The sequence below is a fragment of the Esox lucius genome, chromosome 23 (assembly GCF_011004845.1).
Source record: "Esox lucius isolate fEsoLuc1 chromosome 23, fEsoLuc1.pri, whole genome shotgun sequence".
In the NCBI taxonomy this organism is placed as follows: domain Eukaryota; kingdom Metazoa; phylum Chordata; class Actinopteri; order Esociformes; family Esocidae; genus Esox; species Esox lucius.
In genome coordinates, this window is record NC_047591.1 from 12,243,648 (window position 1) to 12,256,503 (window position 12,856).

Here is a 12,856-nt window from a genome sequence, read left to right on the forward strand (position 1 = left end):
GATGACTCCGATGATCCATTCAGGTGGACAGTGACAGAGATGGTTACATCTCCTGCTTGCAAGTGCTGTTGGGACTGAAGAAGATCATCCCTTCAGAACTGCTGTCTGATGAGGAAGAGATCTACGTCTACAGAGTGATGATGAAAATGCGCGCGCACACACGCAGTCATGCACATAACCCTTTCACTACCCTCTCACCCCTGACCGCTGTGTTGTTCCTCAGATACTCGAAATGGTGGATTTCAGGGTGACAGATGGACTTACAGACCTGCGGCTCTTTGCGGTGATTGCCAGTCTGGCACAGAAAATAGCCACCATGGAGTGAGTAACCCAGGTCATAGACCCCACTTGGCATTGTGTCATTGAGCCCTCCCATATACAACAGTAACAGTATGTAATAGTGTATTGTACAGTTCTCATCTCTTGCTTTGGGGTCTCTGTGTGTCTGGGTTGATAAGACAGTATTGTGTGTGTGTGTGTGTACATGACTTCCTGTGCACATTTATATATTAAAACTACACCACAGGCCTACTCAGGTCATTAGCCCCGACCTGGGCGGTCATGATCCCAATACAGAACCCCATCACACTGATTAAAGTGTGGGGCCCCTGTCTCCACAATATGTCCCATATGCCACAGATTCCCACACACTGTGCTTTTCTCACAGGCAGTGGTTTATGGCTAAGGACTGAGTACTGTTAGTTGGCCCAGCCTGTCGCTCCAGGGGTCTCCCGGGGTCAGGGGCTTCTCGAGGCAACACAGTCCAGTGTGAGAGCTTCCTCTCAGGGTGGAAGCCGCCAGGGTCATGGGTCTTCTGATTTACGGCTGGCCCTTTGTGTGGCCCAGTGAAGAGGGGAACCCGGGCCCTTCCCAGCCTGCACACTGACTGACTGCTCCGCGACTGACTGCAGTAATGGTGGTTGTGATAATTACTTTGAACGCTTAGTGCACGGAAAATGAATAATTTTCGAAGAACCTGCAAACTGTATGCTGGGTTTTAATTTAAATAAATGATCATACACGTTTACGGCAGTAGCCGTCTCTGACCGTAATAAACATAAGTGACGGGTCTAACTGGCATTGTGAAGGCAGCATTTTGTTGTTTTCATTGGGGCACATTTCTCAGAGATAGAGAATAGTCATCCTTAAACCCTTCCCTAAAAAAACAATAGCCCCAGTCTCTCATCTGATCCTACCTGAACTAAATTTATCCCGTTACCTGCTCTAATCCTGTTGTCTTAAATCCTGTCGTAACAGTAAGCTGGAGCAGTAGCTGTCCCAACAATGCTTCTCTTTAAGTGACATGGAGGGTTGACCAGGAGGAATCATCCCGGATGATGATGCACCACGCTCCCTTTCCTCTTTTCCTACCCTCCCCCTTTAAATTTTTTCATCCCTTGCCAATCTCTGTCCTTTTCAATTTCTCTCCCTCTCTCTCTTTCTTTTCTCTGGCATGCTGCCCCCTGACTCAGTCCATCTGTCCCTGTATAACGCTGTTCTGCTCAACCTGCCTGTACACCACACTCCCCCTAGGGTCAGTCACATGACCTGGGACATTTCTATACAGCAGATGCCAGGTTCTCATTCCTTTACAGGACAGCAGAGGAACCTCATACCAGCCCTGAACCCCTGTACTTCTCCTCCAGTCGTCTGCCCCCCAGCTTCCTCTTCACTGGGCTGCAGTGTTTTCTAGCAGACAATCATGTGTGGAACGCTCAATCCCAGTGCCCTGTCCCATTGACCAGGGTGACTCTAAGAAGGAGGGACTGTTCATTTGCCAATGAGAGGGAAACCTGAGACCCTAGAAAGGAACCGCTCACCTTTAAATACGCTGACCCACAATGCACCTTTCTCTCCCTCTCTCTAACCTTTAGTCATTGTACGTGCATTCTTTTTCTTCTTTCCCCCCCGAGAGCCCGCTTAGATTCTCCCTTTCACGCTTCGCATTCAGACCCACTCTGACCTGCTCAAGTCGCGCTCCCTTTGAAAAGCCGAGTTTTCCGTTCCTCCCTGACATTCAGTTTAAACTGGGTCAGCAGGCGTCTGCATCCCTGCACCGGGACCCCCGGCCGCATCGTCCCTTGGCCCCCAGCGGAGGAGTGACCGCCAAAATGTGGGCATTACGTAAGCAAAGAAGTCTGCTGTGGCGGGCTGCCTGACAAAAGAAGTGGGTTAGGCTGCTATTATCCTCCCTGCTGGTCTTTTCCTTCCCGGACCCTGGTTTGGGGACGGCCATTATCACGACAGTGTCCTTCCCTGCGCCATCGCTTGGGCTCTTTGCTGCAAACCATGTGCAATTAATGATCATTAGCTGCCCTGTCTCCCCTCGTTCCTGTCAAGCCACTCCCGCCTGAACCCCAGTTTGGAAAGTGGGCCAATCGCAGTGCCGGAGTCACTCAGGCGTGCACTCAACTCTGTGGCATCCCCCCCCCCCCCCCCCAAACAGGCCATTCAGTGCCTGGGCGAGGGGTGGGAAGGGATGTGGGGCTCATTAGTGCGGGGGGCTCGTTAAAATCCTGGGGGGGGGGGACCGTCGCTGTGCCACACGCTGGACAGGAGAGGTCTGTCCCAAACACAATCGTTTGTGTCTCTGTCTAATTATCTGACCGGGGAACTATATTGTGTCGGTCAACGAGTGGTCACATTGCACCAGAGCGTGCCTCGATCGCTGTGTCCCCCTCATCTTCTTTCAGCACCCCATTAACTCTCACACACCACCCTCACCAGCGCTCACTGTCCTCATCTGAAGCAGTTTTATCCGTTAGCTGTGGCGGGATTTTCCCCCGTGTCCGTGGTCATTGTTTGGGGTAGAGGCCACTGTGAACAACCACAATGGGCTCAGAACACTTTACCATCACGTCTCCTCAAACACAGTGTCACAGTGCCCTGCCAAAAAACACCCGCCACAGAGACCCAGACCTCGCCAACTGGGCTCACCATGTCAACTGTGGTTCTGTTTACCGACTCTTGTCTGCTTTTACCATAACATTAGAGTGACCCAGCAGAGGAGAGCCACAGACTGAACTGTATGTAAACAAATTCATTTAGAGGGAAGACGGAATTGCATAGATAGATATATTTTTTGACTGATCTGTAGGCAGGCACACATTTGTTTGGAGTGAACTGTATGTTCACATACACTACCGTTCAAAAGTTTGGACAAAAGATTAGCTTTTCTTTCGAAAACAAGGACTTTCTAAGTGACCCCAAACTTTTGAACAGTAGTGTAGATTCATTTTGTATTCATTCAAGATTTGTTTACATTAATTCATTTGGACTGCATGTATGTGTACATTGATTCCTATGACAGAATTGTCTAAAGGTGAGGGATTTTTTGTTTCTGAGGAATGTGAATGTTTCAGGTGTACAGTTTTGGACAAAATATTTTTTTCTCCCCCCCCCACCCCACAGTGTGTTCATGCGTTCCCTTATAAGCAAAATGGACTTTCGTTCTTTGGAGTTGAAGCTTTACAAGGCAAAGGTAATGAAAACATTTGGTTTGTATCATCACATGCCTGTTAAATCACCAGCTTTGGTATTGATGGTCAAAATTAATGTGATAATGTTCATAATATTCCTTAACTATAAAGCTCTTTTTTTATGCACAGTTTAGCTTTTCGTTTATTTAGCACCTTCACCCTCATGTTAGAATGTTCATGCTTGCATCAAGGTCTTTTCCAACATTTCCTCTTTCATGGCCCCGGGAGGTTAATTACAGTGAAATAAAGTCTTGGTAAACACTTTGAAGGGGAATTCAAATGAAAGCTTAGTAAAACTAGCTTTTTCCAGAGGAACCAAGTGCATGTATAGAAACCAAGGCAGTGAGAGGTAAAGAGAGAAGGCGAGGGAGCGAGGGAGAAAGTGGTTCTCCTTTTCTCTTTCATGGATTATAGGGCCTTAATCTCATTAAAGTGCCCAGCGGTGTACATCCCACGCCCTTTAATCCGCCCTGAGACACACTGCTCATCTCAGATGGACCCGGGCTATAGGACGGTCCATTCACAAGCAGCAAGGCAGCCTGCCGCATATTCAGGCAGGGGAGGGCAGGCCAGCAAGGCTGGTGAAAGGGCCATAGGGAACATGAAAGCATGTGGCCGTGGGTGTGGAAACTGAGCCAGGCCTAGGTGGACGAGGGCTCTGTAATTAGAGAGACGGTGGCAGGGATAGAGTTGTTAACCGGGCTGCAGGGGTTGGATGGTAGAAATGGGCTAATTGCCAAAGGATTATTCCCCCTCCCCCAGTGATTGCCTAGAATGCATTTAACTCTACCAACAGGTGCACTTAAACAACACTAGAAACAGACCGATGTCACCTGAGACTCACACACACACACACCTCTGACTGGACAACACCAGCTTCACAGCGTTGCATATTGAAGGGGCCTCTGCTTTTCTATTCTTTTCCCCCCCCACCCTGTACTGACATGGTGTTTGTCCCTCTACAGCAGCTGTTCCTGTTCCTGCTGGAGGGGCAGTCAGGAGGCTCTGTAGCCCAGCAAGGCTGTATCAGCGCAGAGCAGCTCCTGGTGGAGCTGAAGGCCGGGGGCGTCCGACCGGAACAAGAGGAAGCCATCAAACAGGAGCTCCAACACGTCGGCTCCCTGGACCTGCTGGACTTCCTGGCGTACCTGCCCCTCTTCCTCCTCATCCACAACTCGGTCATCACCAACCCACTGGATGACTCCAGCAACCTGTGATGTCATCCTTTACCCAGGGTGGACTCAGTTCTATTGTATCCTGCCTCTACACGGTGGTTACAAAGTTACACGCTCACTTGCTGAAGATCGTCCTCCTTTTTTTTTCCCCCTTCTTATTTTAGTAGTTGGGAACACTTTTAATGTTGTTGGGTTTTTTTTGTGTGTCGTCTGAGGCGTTTCTTCAAAAGGGCTTTGGAAACTCCCTTTGGAATATGTATTTAGAAATGACCTACCCCTGTGCTTTGGGCTACAGAAGGTGGACATTTAGGCTTGAGAATGGTGCTGTCTATGGTACTGAAATATGTGGGGCTTTTCAATTGCAGTTCATGTTGAACAAGTAATTCACTGAATACGGCCATAACAGGTTTAGACTCTAATAAGGATGTGTTGCTAATTGTCTGCCAAATGTTAAAATGCGGCCACAAATTGAAAATCATGCAAAACCTGCTGTTGATATGAGCGTCTGATTTATGCCAGACCCTTGCACTGTTTATTCCGACGGGAATATGATGGCTCACAACTTCAGCATCTTGATGATGTGCCATTATCAAAATAAAAAAGGGCAAGTGTAGTCTAACCTAAATCTCCTATGTGTTTTCAATCTCTTAGCTTAAGGTGAGAGCGTCCGGAAAGAAATTGCTGATTAGATATGGCAGTGTGCTCTTTATTTTCCATCACGCTTCACAGAGTCGGTGAGGAAAGCATTAATGCACTCTGACAGGCGGTTACGGAATTGTTCGGACCATTCATTGCTTTTTTCGGGTGGCTGTTTCATACAAATGCTATAATGCCTAATAAGGGTACCAAAGAGCGCCGCAAATATTGCCGGTTTTTTCTTCTTCTTGCAAATAGCAGATGTTGTTGCTGGTGTAGTTTCAGTGCCTTAACAACACAGTTGACTTACTCTAACATTTAAAATCTCTACACAAGTACAATTTACAAATGTTCAAATGGATCATCAAAATGGCAGTCTACCCATATATCAGTCCAAGCAAGATAGTAAAAATCTAAATCTACTTAACAAGGCAGAAATAAATGGAAAGGGACTAGCATTCAGTACCAGTGTCCACAATAAACGTGAGACAGTAGCGTGGAGCGAATGGGTGCATGCTGGTGGTAGATTATGCATGTGTACATTGAGTGTGGGTGATTGAGTTATTGAGAGAGAGGGTGTGTTAGTTGAGTGTGTGTGATTGTGAATGCGATGACTGCGTGTAAATGAGCTGGTTGTGTATGTGGCCCTAGGGTGCAGGTTAGAGTGCAGGGCGGAAAGGTACAATCCCATTTCCAAAAGAGTTGGGACGCTGCGTAAAATGTAAATAACAACAAAATGCAATGATGTGCAAATCATTTCACCCCTATATTTAATAGAAAAGAGTACAAAGACAACATATCAAATGTTGAAACTGAGACATTTTATTGTTTCTTGAAAAATATATGCCCACTTTTAAAAAGCTGGGACAGAGGCAACAAAACACTAGAAAAGTTGTGTAATGCTAAAACTAAACCTGGTGGAATATCACACAACTAATTAAGTTATTTGGCAACAGGTCAGTAACATGATTGACTATTAAAAGATCATTCCAGAGAGGATGGGTCTGTCAGAAGTGAGGGGTTCACCACTCGGAAAGACTGCGCAGGCAAATAGTGCAACAATTAAAAAATAACCTTTCTCAACGTAGCATTGCAAAGAGTTTGGGGATCTCATCACCTACGGTACATAATAATATAAAAAGATTCAGACAACCTGGAGAAATCTTTGTCTGCAAGGGACAAGGCCAAAAACCAATTTTGGATGGTCATGATCTTCAGGCCCTCAGGCTGCACTGCATTAAAAACAGACACAATTCTGTAGTGGAAATCACTGCATGGGCTCAGGAACACTTACAAAATCCATTGTGTGTGAACACAGTATGTCGCTGCATCCACAAATGCAAGTTAAAACTTCACCATGCAAAGAAGAAACCATACATAAACAACTTCCAGAACCATTGTTGCTTTCTCTGGGCCCAAACTCATTTAAGATGGACTGAGGCAAAGTGGAAAACTCTCCTGTGGTCTGATGAATCCAAATTTGAAATTACATTTTTGAATCATGGATGCCGGAATCATGGATGCCTCTGGACTAAAGAGAGGGACCACCCAGCTTATCATCAGTGCACAGTTCAAAGCCAGCAACTGTGATTCTATGGGGGTGCATGTGGCATGGGTGAGTTGCAATTATGTGAAGGCACCATTAATGCTGAACAATGTATGCAGGTTTTGGAGCAACATATGCTACCACCCAGATGATGTCTTTTTCAGAGGAGGCTTTGCTTATTTCAGCAAGACAATGCTAAACCACATTCTGCACATATTACAACAGCATGGCTCCATAGTAAAAGGGTCTGGGTGCTAAACTGGCCTGTCTGCAGTCCAGACCCGTCACCCATTGAAAACATTTGGCACATTATGAAACGAAGAATATGACAAAGGAGACCCCGAACTGTTGAGCAGCTGAAATCCCATATCAAGCAAGAATGGTAATACATTGCACTTTTCAAAACTACTGCAATTTTTCTCCTCAGTTCCCAAACGCTTGCTGAGTATTGTTAAAAGAGCTGATGCAACACAGTGGTAAACCTGTTCTGTCCCAACTTTTTTTGAAACATGTTGCTGGCATCAAATTCAAAACAATAACATTTCTGTTTAAACATTTCATATGTTTTCTTTGTACTATTTTCAATTAAATATAGGGATAAATGGTTTACACATCATTGAATTTTTTTGCTGCATTTTATGCAGCATCCCAACTGACCAAACTTAACATTTCTTATTCTTCTTTCCATTAAATGTCAAACAGTAAAATGTAAGCAAACTTTTAAACTGAAATTTTTTCTCTATGGCAAAATGCATGTGGCTATCCAAACCCAGAGCCACTAGGGTACATCCCAAATGTTTTATTTTTGTGCGCCCCACCTTTGGCCTTGAGGCTTTATTTTTCAACAAGCTCTACTAAAATGAATGTAGGCCTACAGAAGCCCTGCCCTGGAAGATATTTTTGTGATTGTATTTAACCGAATAAATCGTTAATGTAACATGAGCTATGCAGTTCATTTCTGTCATGGAATGCTTTATAGAATTGTGGTAAAATCACAGGTTAATAAGTGCTAAGCAATAACACTTTCAGATAGAGATACCTGGCACTGTTCGATGACATTCTCCCTGACAGCTTGCATGAAACATGGCTTAACTTGAGCCAAACTGTTTTTTTTTCTTCCCAAGGGCATTTGTTGAGTGCTTAGTCGCACGCTGCTGTCAGAAGGCACACGCCATCAGCCAATTCAAAGCGCTGTTTGCACTCCACCACTATACAACCTCATTCACTCATTAAACTAGGCACGCGCATCGGAGTAAACGCGTCCCTACCTGTCAATCCTGATGCTTCGTGGCCTAATAGATTAGATAGCCAGGCTTATACCATAACTATCCAGACTTTAATCTCAGATTTAATCGATTTATATTTCCATCGTGTAAAAGTTAATTTAAAATAAGGAAAATGAAGTGAATGGGCTAGAGCATATATGGTGCCAACTTCTGTATATATAACAAGCAAATTGCACATTTTCTTCACATTGATTACGTTTAATCTGTTTCAATGTAAGATTCAAACTGGCCTTTTTCCTTTGGCTACATACATTTTCAGACCTTAAATACCTAGTTATTATTCAAACAACACTATTGCCTAATTTAGATTTTTTTTTATTTACTCCTAGACTAAACCTTCTCTTAAGGAATGTTTGTTGCGAAACATAGGCTTACTGGCGTTCCAACAACACCGTAATTTGATGGATACCACTATTATTCAAACTATTTCATTTATTTTTAGAGAAAATCAGAGAATAGCGTAAGGACTAACGTAATTATAACAACTGGAACATTCAAGTAGTATCTTTTGTGTTGGGCTGCATCTTCATATTTTTTCCACTCTTAAGCACGCGTTTGCTTTCGGCTGTATTGAGCTTGGGCACAACAAAATTGCCACCCAGCATTAACGCTCCAATATTCATGACACGTCTTAGCTAACCAAACGACTTACGAGATGTATATAAACAAACCATTAGTTGTTTTTGTGATACAAGCCTATTAAGTGTTTTATGAAACTAATTAAGCGTCGCATTACTTTATGTTCTCACGTTTTATTTCAGAACTGATCGTTTTTACCCATTTGGAGATGCTTGGAACGTTGCGTAAAATGGGTTACATTTTCATTACCATTTTATGTGCCATTAACGGGTTGGATTCTATCCCGTCTCCTATACCTTGTCTCCCGTCGTAATCCCCTTTCAAGAACACACCTAAAAGTGAATGTAACGTACAAACGGTAAAAAGTTTGAGGTACAAAAGAACATTCTTTAGAAAAGGTTTTATTATGAGAGAGTGTAGAAAATATGGTTATATGCTTTTCTTTTTTTCAACCAACATGGTATAAGTAAAGGCAGTGTAGAGCTGGCAGTATAAAGAGACAATGCATGGCAGTTGTGCTCTGTTTGGACAATAGCTGCATAACCTTTGATCATCGTGAACTCCATGTACAATAACATGTATTTCCTATTAAATAAGACACATTGGTGCTAAATTAAAATGTCGGAGTGTCAAACCCCTTCTCGAAACCTCATTAACCAATGACCATACACAGAATAGCCAGCTGCAGAGCATTATAGACTACAAGTCTAAAATATGCAAGAGGTAATAAGCAACGTATCAATATAAATATATACAAAAGAATGTGTACAAAACATCTAAAATCTCTTTACATACAAAAATATCTTAATATATTTCAAAAACATGTTTGATATAGAATTTAATATAATAAAATCCTCACGTTGGAAGCATTTTAGAACTAAATGTCACAGGAGTTTACAAAGAAGGGTTGATGTTCTTTGATTAGATTTAGCATAGTTTGAGAACAACATTTTAAATAATGTTTTATGTGCTATAATGTTGTAAGTCGTTTTTGAAAAAAAATGTTTTTATGGGCGAATGCGCTGGGAAGTTGGATTCCCACGCTGTCGGACCGTCTTCTTTATAGTCCTTTGGCGCATGGCTGAACACGGGCCTGCATGTCCGCAGTTTCTTCGTTTGCAAAGCCACATAGCTGGACCAGTCAGTAAACGACTGGAGCAGAGCGCCAGCTCAGTGCATCTTGTTCTGGAGGGCGCGAGCTCATCTGAGACCCTCCGGAGCGCATACGAGTATACGTCATTCAGTTGATCCAAATTTCTTTGAGAAAAAGGAGACAAGACATTAATTATTTTCACATAATCTAGAGAATCGGAATGCAAATTGGAATTATTAAAATGCTAAATAAATTAATCAAATAAGTGCCTATTATCGATTAGGCGATTTATTCTTACCTTTTACAGATGCTCAAAACCAGTTGGTGAAGTCCAGGAGTTCCTGCTCTTCCGGACTGAGAGGGTCGTAGGACCCCTCATCCGACGAGTAGGAGGACACTGGAGAGCCAGCCATGGAGTTCATCTCATTGGGGTAATTGTTAGGTGACAAGACTCCAGACTGAAACGCTGCACTCACGGCGTCGTGCTCATCCAATAGTTGCTGCAGTGCGCGAATGTACTCCACCGCCGACCGTAACGTTTCCACTTTGCTCATCTTCTTGTTGGCCGCGCCATTGGGGACATGTTCCCGGAGAGTGGCGAAGCCGTTGTTGACAAGTTTCACTCTGTTGCGCTCCCTCTCGTTTCGCCGCGCCACTGTGTGCGGTTGCTGCTGCGGCAGGCTGTACCCAAAGCCAGCAAAGTTGAGCCTCCTCTTGCATCTTAGCAATTCCGGCGAGGATGAGCGCTGCCTTTTCACCTTGGATGCTGACTTGCCGCTACCCTGGCTGCTGGTCGGGCTGAGCTGGATGCTCTGCGCTGTGGCAGCAAAGAAGCAGGCTGGCGCCATGAACTGCTGCTGGGTCACATTTATTTCCATCTTGGCTGTGATGTCCATTGGCAAGAAGTGAAAAAGAAACGGATTTGCAGAGAATCACGAAGTTATTCTTTGGATTGATCGGTGGCAGTGCGTCCAGCTCGTGGCGTTCACGTGTGGCTCAATGCTCACTTTAGCCTTGTTTAATGGGCAGTCTAGTGGACTTCTGCCTAGCACACTCCTCCGGCTGTACTGACTCCTGAGAAACGCAAGTAGCCGGGCTTTTCAATACACTGGCAGCCCCACGCGCTGGACCTGACCACGCCTCCTCCTCGCGCTAGTTGTATTCGCCTTGGCTCCTGTGCTGTTGCAATGCGTACGCCGGACGCGTGCCACTTGAACCACTGAACAAACAGTCGCCAAAGCACAACTGGTTGCAACATGCAGACTTCTTCCATGACTTGAGTTGTGAGAAGTAACATAATGCACGTTTCATTGATGATATTTTCATAACTTGTCATTTACAGCTGGAATCTACCATCTGCTTGAAAATGCAGACGTACCAGAATTGTCCTCACATGAAATGCATAAAATAAAGTTGGTTCCGAAATACACCCTACGAGCAATATGTAATTGTTTCATTGCAAATATGGGTTTTGTTCATGAATATTGGCCACTTGAGAGCAAAAGAGAAAAAATTGAAAAGTAAACAAGGAGAAATTGCATGTTCTAAATAAAATCAATCAAATGTGTCGCTCCACTTTCTTGCGGAATACAAATCCTTTGGAAGTGTTTATTATAGAATATTATTAGAAAATAACCTACAATAGGGCCAATTATGCTTTTTTTACGCGAAGAAATCCTTGCACAGTGGACCGAAAACTAGTGCTGAAAGCTCTTAAACTCCGGCGGACCTTGAATGCCCCGGAGTTGACTAAAACCTCATTTTTATCAAAGATATCAAGATGTGCTCATTTGTCTGTGTTTCATAAGGATAGTGACGTATATTGCTTGTAAATTGTATGGAATTGCAACCAACCCTCAGTCTGACGCAAGCAGATCCGGCAGTCTTGGATGACCCATAGTTTATTGTTAACACTTTTAAAACCATATTTGAATGCTTCGTCTATCGAAGAACAGAACTCTGTCCAGCAGAGGCGAATTTTCCACTTTCATTAGAACTAATCATCACCATCTGAGAGGCGGAACGGAAGGGTAAATCTGTGGAGGAGCCTTAAGAAGCACGCATTCGAGAATGTTTTGTCTATGATTTGATACACCCTATTTTGTTACAGTAGACTCGACACAGTGTAGGCCTATTTCGACGATTTTTTGTTTCTTTTAAAAAGCAGCATAATAGAACATGTCTTTCACTCAGAACAAAACAGAACAAAACCAACCGACTCCACTTATAGGGTTGTGTGTGCGTGTGTGCGTATGGATGTGTGTGCGTGCGTGCTCGCGCGCATGTGTGCGCGTCTGTCTTTTAGTGGAGGGGGTTGTAATAAATTGTGCAATTTTACTGTGTTGGCTGTGGCATTCAAGATCAAGCCGGCATTGAAGAACACAGCCCCCACCAACTTTTCTCATTCTTTTGCCTCCCCTTTATGGCACAGCAAGAGAGTTTAGAAAAGAAGCGTGGGTTCTATTCAGTTCCCCCCAGCCCCCTCGCCATCGCCAGGCTTTCTGAAACCTATCTACCATGCACTGTCAGTGCGGTTCCAGAGTCCAATTAGCGCTTTGTAAAGACTTTTTTTCTCCTGCAGATCTTCCAGAGGCAGGCAGAGCGCTCACTCTATTCGAGCGGTTTCACTCATAGCCGAGTGTAATAATTAATATGGCATCTGGGCGCCCGAGTCTCCATTGAAACACCTCTGTCTTTCTCCTGCTTTGGAGTCCACTGAGACATAATAAAACAAAACTCATAAGGGTCCAATTGTCGCGAAAATAATCCGTGTGTGATATTCGGGATTAATTTTCAATTTGTTAGCTGTTAAAACTAGATTGTAATGTTGTTTATGTTTTTATTATTATTTTAATAGTATGTTCGTGTGGATTCGCCCACGGCATTGATTCAGTTTCTTCAGGTGCATTAAAACAGAGCAGTCTGTTGAATTTGACATTGTCAAATGTGATTATATATATGTATAAATGAAAATATTTTTAAGAATGTGAGCTATATTCAGCTACATGATCTATGAAGAGCCCAACTATTGATGGGATTATCTCTTATAGGAAATTATGTAT

General features: G+C 43.9%; 2 protein-coding genes across 3 annotated transcripts in view; one reads left to right on the plus strand and one right to left on the minus strand.

Moving 5' to 3' along the window:
• LOC105030163 overlaps window positions 1–6,041 on the plus strand; it is a 38,996-nt gene extending 32,955 nt beyond the window's left edge. For both annotated transcript variants that reach the window (XM_020043036.3, XM_020043037.3), the window contains 4 exons: window positions 24–134; window positions 224–321; window positions 3,412–3,481; window positions 4,445–6,041. In XM_020043036.3, the coding sequence (XP_019898595.2) occupies window positions 24–134; window positions 224–321; window positions 3,412–3,481; window positions 4,445–4,696 (531 nt within the window). In that variant the 3' untranslated portion in view covers window positions 4,697–6,041. The remainder of the gene's footprint in view (window positions 1–23; window positions 135–223; window positions 322–3,411; window positions 3,482–4,444) is intronic.
• A 3,064-nt stretch (window positions 6,042–9,105) lies between these two features.
• On the minus strand, window positions 9,106–10,855 carry ascl1a (achaete-scute family bHLH transcription factor 1a). Its single transcript, XM_010903863.4, has 2 exons — window positions 10,093–10,855; window positions 9,106–9,958 (listed from the first exon to the last, which is right to left on the minus strand). Exon 1 carries the CDS (start codon window positions 10,688–10,690, stop codon window positions 10,106–10,108), a length of 585 nt encoding a protein of 194 aa, XP_010902165.1. The 5' UTR covers window positions 10,691–10,855; the 3' UTR covers window positions 9,106–9,958; window positions 10,093–10,105.
• Window positions 10,856–12,856: the final 2,001 nt, after the last annotated feature.

Excerpts from the sequence above, each read along its gene's own strand:
- ascl1a (XM_010903863.4), bottom strand. The coding sequence starts at position 10,690 with ATGGACATCACAGCCAAGATGGAAATAAATGTGACCCAGCAGCAGTTC.